At 36.4% G+C, this 10595-nt stretch overlaps 1 protein-coding gene across 1 annotated transcript in view; it reads right to left on the reverse strand.

The window, feature by feature from the left end:
- CCPG1 (cell cycle progression 1) overlaps positions 1-9387 on the reverse strand; it is a 22995-nt gene extending 13608 nt beyond the window's left edge. The window contains 4 exon segments of the mRNA XM_009323409.1: positions 166-267; positions 1264-1378; positions 6795-6866; positions 8946-9387. Coding sequence (XP_009321684.1) covers positions 166-267; positions 1264-1378; positions 6795-6866; positions 8946-8993 — 337 coding nt within the window. The 5' untranslated portion in view covers positions 8994-9387.
- Positions 9388-10595: the final 1208 nt, after the last annotated feature.

A 10595-nucleotide genomic window follows, 5' to 3' on the forward strand; every position in this document is an offset into this window, starting at 1 on the left:
TTCCCTAGGAAATGGACAATGTAAAAATTATTCAGATACAATATAAAGTAATTTTTTAAAGTAACAAGAATTCTTAATGCTTTAAAGAAAGGAAAAATCTGTATCTTTATTTTAATGCCTTCAAAACATTGCTTGGCATTGTCAGATGGGGCTTACAGAAGCTTCTGAATAACGTAACGTAATTTACCTCTGGAACTGTCTGAGTTTCCTCAAAAGCAGAGAGAGCATTATCTACCAGTGGTATCTCTCCATCATTGTTGCACTGAGCTATATAAATAAAAAGAGGAAAAAAACAAACAAACACGGATTAAAACCAGTAACTCCACAAATTATGCCCACTCCCGTATAATATTAAAATATGTATAATTGTGACCGATTTCTATTATCTACTCATATCAGGGAAGTTTTTCTAAAAATACACTAAATTTCATTTTTAATATCCCTCTAACAAACATCATAATCCAATTTGTCATTATGTAATACAATGTTTTGGAGGATACTTAAATTCAAATGCTCAAACTGATCATAATGCAAGTAACTTATAACTGAAAAGCACAGTTAGGTAAAAACCAACACTACACTGTAAGTTGATACCACAGTACATTTGTATGCTAGGATAATTAAAATATTTTCCAGATAGTCACTGGAGTTTGAGTGTCTAGTCCTGTTTCTACAAGGAGAGGTTATGAATCTGGAAACATGGCCAAGCTCAAATTTAGTCAACTGCATAGTGAACCTGTCACGTCTGTGTTGTCATGCCAATATTAACAAATTGAGTATTAAATTTAGTAATTAAAGTAAGCAGAAGGATTTTCATTATATTAATATGCACCAGACTTACACTTCCAACTCAAGAAATGCTAACACAGCGCCACAATGTTATTTTTTAGGTGTAAAAGCATTGATGGTTCCTTCCAAATTACTCTTATTTGATCTATGACATTATTAAGGAATGTTTAATATAGTAAATTTCTTTTATCAACATCACTTCTATAAACTATTTTCCAGCAACACCAGTGCATACTATTTTGTAACACATCTAATGTATTTACAAAATGAAAGACATTCTACTAATTTCATCTCTTTCAAGAAAAAATACTTTTATAAAGTTGATGACAGAATATTTTCCGTAACACTGATGAAGCAAGTACTTTGACAGAGGCCTACAAAGTATACAAACTCTATTAAAAATACTAGTTTTGTGCCAATGCTACAACAGACACTTACCTATTTTATGGAACTGCTCCTCTTTTAATAGCTTACCTTGCAAATCAATTGGTTGCTCCTCTTCTTGCAAGGAAGCATATTCTTCTGAAACAAACTCATGGTTATCATTTGTGCTTCCATTTTCTGAAGTCACTGTCTCTATGTCAGAACCCTGGAGTTGAAGCGTTTTAGATAAACGTTACAGTTATTGGGGTTTCCATCAGTAAAGCAGAAGGAAAGGGTTACAAAGAAAACAGAACATTAATAATAAAAACAGAAGAGAAGAATAATCAACTCTAAAACTGAAGAAGACTTTAAGCAAAGCAAGAGAAATACCAAGTAACTAACTAGAGGGAAACAACTGTTAGTGTGCAATACTTATGACCATGATTGAAAAAAAGGCAGAGTAGGACAATTCTAGGGAGAAAAAAAAAAGCAATTTAGGCGTCAATTAACAACTATGCTAAGTATTTTAAATAACTATTTCCTATTAGCTTTATTAGACTTATTTTATTAAATAGAATTTAGAGAAACAGAGGAGGTTGTCAAATGAGTTTTGAATATGGGATCTAGTTCTTGCACACGTGTCCATGTATTGTATGTAAATACACACACACTCCCCAAAAATGGAACTCCAAGAGTACCACCATGAACTCTAACAAGTACTACTACCAGGAAAAGATATGTATAACTCTACTCCATCTCAATTCCTATCAGCAAATTTGAATGGCTGTTTTAATAGTACACCTCTGACACTGGGTAAACAAATATTTATTTGGATTGGATATCCAAATAAATTGGATAATCCAATCTAAGTTGGATTTCTGTCTTTAATACAGAGAGGACCCTTAGTTATTAGCCAGCTGCCAGTCAGCAACAACCTCAGAGCAAAACAGGAACTGAAGATAAACAACGCTGGGAGACTGCAGGGCACTAAAGGCAAGCAATATGGCTGACAACTCTAAATATTTAATCATCATATTGTAATTTTTGTTTAAAAGAACTGATGGAACACAAGTAAGGTTATTAGAAAACTACAAACATGCAAAACGTAACTGAAAAATACTAAGTCACTCTGATCCATAAATAACTTGAGCTGTTTTTGTAAACAGAGATAGTTATTTTTGCAACAGCAGGTGTGAAATTACAGTAGTAGTAATACTTCCAGATCAGCTTCCCAAGATGCCTCATTTCAGGACTCAAGCAAACATGTATGCTTTTGTTTTTAAGAGGAGACTGTACTTCAGGAAGATTAGATACCTCAAAAAGAGTTGCATAAGATACATTCCACAATCACATTACAAAGTTTTGTTCCTTTTTAAAAGGCTTCAGAAATTAACTGCTTTAGTAATTTGACAAATACTTTGTATTTTTTTCTTTTGACTACAAAAGTATCACAATTTCAGTCTCAAATGTTTTGCAGAAATTCACTGCTCAATTATAAGTAACTTACATTAGAACTTATTAAAATCTGAGTGAAATCTCAGGAAAGGAAATACAAAACTATCTGGGGGTTTTGGCTCAGTTGGGTTTTATAGATAGGTGTATAGATTTATTATGTGACAATTGTTCTCTGGTGTAATAGAACCATTACTTTTGTTTCTTAAGTGTGAAGAAGAAAAAGAAAAACCAAAATTGAGTTTGTCCAGGCTCCACAACATCCTTTTTTAAGCATGTGCAGTCTGGTGTGGATGTCTGAACTCTCCGGGTCACCTAATCTGTTGCTAGACCTCCATCACCCTTCATTTCATCAACAGCAAAGAGGTTGAGAAAGGATATTGTCTCCTCACTACACCCCTCTTCCTACACTCCTACACAAAATTAGCAAGTCCTTTCTTAAGAGTAGTCCAACGATACACAGCATCACTTCTCTGTTCAAAGCAGGTATTAAACTCAGTATACACAGCGGTCGGTTCTCTGCAGTCACAATCTAGCCAATTGCCATTTCTTGCCCCTCTTAACTCGGTGCCTTTGTAAATGGCAAAACAAATCCACAATACAGGTTGCAACAATACGTGAGAGAATAATACTATAGTACTATTCCAAATTTGTCCAATCTTTAGCTCTATCCCTTTTCTAAATATCCAAATCATTTCCCCAAAGTATATACAGTAGTCCACATGCCACCCCTTTCCTGGATAACAAGTGTGTGAAGGGTATCTTGCCATCCCATTCATTCTACTTTCTTCATGCTCAGATTCAAAGCTGTCTTGCCGGGAGAACACCAATAATGGAAGCTCTTAAACACCAGTGTTTTCCCACCCCGAACAGAATTATTTTATTTCTTTTAATCAGAGAAGAATAACTGGGAACAGAAAATCTCTACAGCACAGAAATCTGTTCTGCTTTGGCTAGACAAATCCCTGCCTTCCTATAAATCTTGTATTATCTTAATTTATTTAGACTGCATAATTCATTTTCAGTTACAGTGTAAAATAACCATCCCAAGTATGAAAATAAAGCCTGCAATTCACAGCTGAGTAACCCAACTGTGGTAGCCAATATCTAAATCCTTTCACTTTTATTAGAAGTCTGTAAAGTCCGGCAGCCTGTGCACTCCTGTATCCCGCTTGGTCTTGAGGACTGGAGTGAGCGAGTTTTCTGTTTCTCTTTTGGTAACAGGATTCCCAACTTGTCATCCAACCCAAAACAAGGAAAAGTAGTTTTAACCACCTCTTAAATACCAGCTTGCTGCCAACAGAAATGAAACCATGGCCCAACATTTATAAGCCACAAACTGTATCTCTTGCTTTTGAAACTGAACTGAGCTTTCAAAACTTGAATACAATCACAAGCTTGTAATGGCATGCCTTTCGAATTACCCAGATTTTCATTATAATCTGCAAATAGGGGAGTATGCAGTGAAGGAGAAACAGCTGATCACTACCCATGATCTCTTCCCATTATTTTCTGTTTTCCTCCTATGAATGAAATATCTCAAGTACTGTTCCTTGAAAATGTTTTGGGGCAGGCAACAAGAAGATACAGACAACCAATATGTAAGTGTCATTCCAGGAAAACAGTTAACCCATTTGCTCTGAGGATTCTGCCTCAATAACCTGCTCAGTTTACAAGACAATGCTAAATACTTAAAAAACAAAACAAAACAAAGAAAACCCCCATAATACACTCATGCATCAGCCAAGATCTGAAGAGACAGAAAACTCCCCAGGACTAAAGGAGAAAAGCATACTGGAGGTCCACACTAATAGGGAGGGCCTCTCAGAGTTTCTGAGCAACTTAGGCCTGCCTTGTTCACTGCTACAGGAAAATAAGATAAAACATTAATCTTATTTAACTCCCAAGTGTCTACACCTGAGCGAATTGTTGAAGGCACATTTACAATCAATACAGTCAGTGGAGCCAAGACAGCAAGTCATTTGATCAAATATAAGTGTTGACCTTAGCATAAGAATTACTATGCTCTAGACTCCATTGATTGTATTGATTTAATCTGTACAATGCAAACTTAGAAACCAACATCAGATTCAGACACCTACTACCCTGTAGACACCTAGGCAACAACGAATCCCATCCCAACAGACGTTTAATTGCTTCACTTTTTTTCTTTTGTCTCAAGCTTTATTCTACTAGGAATTAAAAATTACTTTTGTTTTAATAATGCCCTTGTCACTTTATACAACCAGTCAAACATCAGAAGACAGGAAACACAAACACACAAATTAAACCAGGGCTACACAGACATAATACTGACTTTACAAATACCTATACCCCAAGACTTGATCAAAGAATGAGGGAATTCTAGCATTTCATCCCAAATAAAAGTATGCCTAATAAATGAAGCTATAGCAGAGATCAAAAGATGGACAGAAACACAAGTGAAGCCATACAAATTTGATGGAGCTCCATACAGCAATTGAATAGGTCTTAAAAGACAACAGGTTATTTTGAACCAAGAACAGTTTTTTGCCTTGCACACAGTCTGTTAACTCCTTCTACCTGCTGCCACACAATCTACCATCACAACTTCCTTACACAATAATTAGCTCCCATAAGGAAATACACAAAAGCAATCTATCTCTTCAGTGACAGTTTGCCTAATGGAAAAAATAAAAAACATTCTCTTAGTTGCTGCCACTAGCTCAGTCCTGCACTGCCATATGAATTCCTCCTCCACAAGGTGCCAATATCCAGGTTATTTCTACATATTTTATGCCTTGCACTCTCCTGCCTCAACAATAGGGCCAAGGAAACCCAGAATTCCAACGTGAATTGCAAAGAACTTGTGCTAAAAGCTGCTGCGAGTCCTTGGAAAACAGAAAAGAAAGTCACTTCAAAACTCAATCCTTCTCACAGAAGAATCTATTACCACCTCCAAGCCTTTCAGGCTGTTACAGTTTTCAAGACCCGCCAAGCGTAAGCATGGCAAGCCCTCACCAATCACCATTTTCAGCTCCGAGAAGGCTACACTTCTCACTCCTGACCTTACAGTACAGATGTAAGGAGACCTGCACTGCCCTGCCCTCCCATCACCTTCATTTCCCAATAAACCTAATAAAATGTTGGTATTCCTCTACTCACTGCAGCTTCCCCCAGATTCCACTTGTGGCAAGAAAGCCTGGGAAAACTCCAGCATCTTGGGTATGGAACATATAACTACATACTCTCTGTTACATAACCCTCTCCAAGGGATTTCCAACCCGTCTTTGCAACGCTGTTGATTTCTGGAGACCCCAGACCCTCTAAACTCCCCGTATCTCTCCTTCTCAATGCAGAACAGCATTACACACAAATGAAAGTGCTTGAAATCATGCAAATAAGACCCAACAGGCCTACGCGCATCTTTCTCCAAACTGCCTATGCATTCAGTAAGCAGAGTGAAGCAATACAAAAGATTAGAGGCAGCATATAACTCAGATGTCTTTATGCCAGTCCTCAACCTCCTGAGCTCAGAGGCTCAACTCAAAGACAGAGACTGTTCCGGTCAGGAACAAAAGCAGTCAGTTATGCACGAACTATAGCATTCACATGAGCCTCGAAAATGCCTTCTTCTAGTATTCTAGTCATTGAGCATAAACTTGTCCCTATCCTATTTTTTCATAAGACAGAATGTAAGGACAGAGGGCTGTTCCTAAACAGCAGCTGTTAAAGGTAGGATCAGATACCTTAGTGGTAGAAAAGACTTGGAGAAATCATGGAATCATTCCCTTCTGTATGAGATATTTTTCCTGCCCATTACTCCCAACTTGGGGGGGGGGGCGGGAGGGAAGGATTTGGAAGGAAAAGAAGAAATATATTAGCAACAACAAACAAGTTACATAGAATGTCAATGTTTTCAGGAAAGATGGAACAGAGGAGAGCATCTCACTAAAATTCTAGCAATTCTTCAAAGTAAAACCTTTGTAGAAAAAAATATTCTTTTAAATAACAAAATTTATATCAGCTATAATAAAGGATACATATTTTTAAACAGTAGTTTTATGTTTTCTTATTCATAAATCTCTCTTCTGTATTCTCTGTTGATATGCAAGATCCACACTAAACGAAAACTGCAAAGTTGAAATAATATTCTATTGCATGTGGCTAGTCTTAAACTGATAGAACTTTATTAATTTGAGATTGGGTACCTCATGATTGATGACAGTCCAGCCACAAGATGAATCACTGTCACTGGAATTTTCAGACATTTTCAAAGCACGCTGCAAGTAAAAGTAGATTCCTTTAACATGCAAGATACGTAATTTCACTGCTCTCTTGAAAAAAAATAAACGAAACATAAGAATCCAAATCATGATGTTACAGAACACTACACTAACTCACAAATTGTTACTCTGGAATTAAAAAAGAAAAGATAGAATAAAAGTTTAGAAAGAAAATATATTATTTTATACATATTTCCTATTATCTTTTTTATACATGGAGCACACATGCCTTTGCTAGGTACATACCTATTTTAGCCAGCCAAAAAGCTCTTAGACTAGCTAAAAACACACATACAGAAGGCTAGCCAATAAATCAATAACCAAATTTAAAATGTCTGTAGCATCATTGTTTAAGACATGTTTCAATAGGTGAAGTCATTTCTGAATGGTTACATGCACAGGAAGTTCAGTTTATTCAAGAAAAACACCGTGGTTTTTTTGAGAAGACACAAATTAGGATCTTTTGGAACTAATTCTCTTCAACTGCTGGGCAAAACAATATTCACGTTTCTTTCACTCCTTTCAAGTACTCTCAAATATACCGATTCTGAAGAAAATTCAGACAGTATCTGGAGAGCACAAAAACAGAATGAAAAAAACTGAAGTACAAATTTTACTTGTTACAATACTACCGGATGACTTTGGTAGTTATTTTCAGAAGAGAGCTGTCTGGCTGCAAGCTGTCTGGTTTTTTCTCCTCCTGTACCAGGAATACAGAGTATTCATTATTGTTACACATTTGGATTATTTTTTTAAAGTTCTTAACTAACAGAAAGACTTTAAAAAGAAATTTAAGGCATTTCTTGTTCCTTAAAATAAAAATATATCAACTTGTTAAAATTTACTATAGATTTATCTTGGGGGAAAAAAAAAATCCCAAAAATAGAACAATTTCCAATCAATTGTGTGTTACATTATGCATCCAATGTAATAAAACAGCAAAAGAAATCATAGTTCAATAAAGCTTCTATAAAATGACGATTATGTTGTGAAAGCAGAGAGTTCTGAGAACTTCAGACATCTGCTTTATTTCCCACAGCTAGTTACTTCCAGTAAGAACATAGAGAAGAGCACCTATTTGTTTAAATTTATTTACTCTCTACTTTATTATCAATCGTGTCTTTACTCCCAGTTTGTTAACACAGAAAATATACACAAACCTTGAATTAGAACATCTAAATATGCCAGTGTGGCCAGAAATTTGCACAACAAAATATGAAACTTCCAATTCCATTTAGGTTTCTTACAAAATACAGTAAACATTTGTCTCATATCTCTGCATTATGGTAGTTATCATACGTTTTTCTACTATAACACTTTTTCCTCATCAACTTCAACTAATATATTTGGGGTTCCTCTGTAAAAAAAGGCAATGGTGACAATCACAACCACAGTTTATAAAGCAAAAATATTCACTAACAATCAACTTAGGTATCAAACTTATAGAGAAACTGGATTTCCATTTATTATAAAGCCCTATTTTGAATATGGTTGTCATTTTCCTTTAGATCTTTTTCTTCCTTCATTTGTGCTTTTCCTGGAATGTCAGCTAGGGAACATCAGGGGTGGGGGGTGTTTTGCGGGTGTTTGTTTGGGTTTTGGGTTGGTTTTTTTTAAATCATACTGTATTCAATCACTAAATTTTTTTTTAAATCATGATTTTTTTTAAATCATACTTCTTCAATCATCAAAATAACAAATGCCCAAATGGCAAAGACTGCATTCCAGAGTTCTCATGAGATGATAACATCTGCTTGCTGTCATTAAATTATTTTGAATTTGACCAGGCATTCAGCAGCAGCATTCCTTTCAGAGGAAGGTAACTACTAGTACCAGAACTTACCACCTATCAGAAACATCGCTGGCTATGTTGCAAAAACTGTACTGGTGATCTGAAATTATCTTTTAAGAATTCTCATCAGTATAAAAATATTCCCATTTAATTATTCTACAGTTCAGTGAACAGAGTGATCATAAGAGTACCAAATTTATTGTCATTGAAAACGAAGCCTTTTGCATAACCACAAAAAGTACAGTTTGGGACAAATATAGTACAGGCAGCTACCCAGTCCTTACTAGCAAGTCTGATCTCCACTGTGGAAGAAATTCAGGCTGTGGTTTCATAACATGGCAATTCCAGATTTAGTGCATCTCAGTGCTAGATGAAAGACAATCAAGTCATATAATGCAAATCCTTTAATAGACAAAAAAAAAAAAAATCTGTTGATACAAGTGCATTTGCAAATTTTGAAAGGGCAAGTTTTAACAGCAGACTGTGCTGGACATTGCAACGTCTGTCTTCCTCTAGCTAACTCAGCATTTGATCATGGGCCCTGGCTAAATCAGCATAAACACTATGGTGTTCTCCCTCTCCATCCAGACCACAGACTGACAGGTAATCGAGCACTGCATAAAACCAATTCTACTGAATATACAACCATGGCCTCAGGCTCCACGGAGCATTAAACACCTGTCTTCCCTTCCCAAACAAAAGCTTCAGGACCTAACTACATGGGTATCGGCATAATCAAAAATATTAAAAAAAAAAAAAGAGAGAGAGAGAGGAACAAGCAGACAAACAATTATTATTTTATATTACTTGCTGGCCTTGAGTTAAAATTTACTTATCTTGTATTCAACCAGAATATTATACTAATACTGCATATAGGTGATCAATCTCCAAAATAGAAAAGTTTTTAATATCAAGAAAAAGAATAGAGTAAAAAATAATAATTACAAAATGATTGAGGTTTACAGGTTGAACTGCTCAATTTGTCAAAATGATGACAGACAGATAGCATGACATCAGACTGAAGGGCACCTCTAGGGTCGCTATATTCCTACAAGCACATTCAGCAAACAAACATGAGTAAAACAGTTCCTAAACTTCAATCAACAGCTAGAGTAAACAGCTTATTTCTGTAAAAGATTAATAAAACACACATAGTCATAACTAAATCAGAGGTCAAATCCAGTCCCTTAAGGAAACTGAAATACAGAAGACTAATCTGAGCCCAACGGCTAAACTGACCTAGTCACAAAATCTTCACCAGCTTGTGTTCTCCACCACCAAATGACAAAGACCCACTAAGAACCAGGAGGCTTTTCCTACCCACCCAAAGGTGCTGGGTACGGTTAACACTGTCTTCCTGAATGCAAGCTATTAAAAAAAGAGTAGCTTTGGGCAGGAATTAAACAGACACGGAGCCTGCAAACTTTGTAACGAATCAAGATGATGCTAATAGTTTCTAGTCCAATAACAACAGGGATAACTGGAGGATACCGTAGAGTATTCCACATCTCCTATACGTCAGGCCAAGCCAGAAGGAAAGATTGAAAATAAGACAAACTCACCCCACGCACACAGCTTCACTGGTTTGGCTTCTCACTAAATACCTTTATTGCCACTATTTTTCAAAACAAAATTACAGTTCAAGTTCTTCTACACTCCAGTTTAAACTGTAAAGCTGATTCTAGGCCCACAAGTGTCTTACACTCTCAGTGACACCGCGTTTTAAATTTCTACCTAGACAAAATAAATACCCATTTGTATTGGGTTTGCGCAGCAAGGTTTGGGGGGGTGGAGGGGCTACAGGGGTGACTTCTGTGAGAAGCTGCTAGAAGCTTCCCCCATGTCCGACAGAGCCAATATCAGCTGGCTCCAAGACAGACCCGCCGCTGGCCCAGGCCAAAGCCACGAGCGACCGTGGTAGCACCTCCGGGATG

This window comes from Pygoscelis adeliae, unplaced genomic scaffold, assembly GCF_000699105.1.
Source record: "Pygoscelis adeliae isolate BGI_AS28 unplaced genomic scaffold, ASM69910v1 Scaffold545, whole genome shotgun sequence".
In the NCBI taxonomy this organism is placed as follows: Eukaryota; Metazoa; Chordata; class Aves; order Sphenisciformes; family Spheniscidae; genus Pygoscelis; species Pygoscelis adeliae.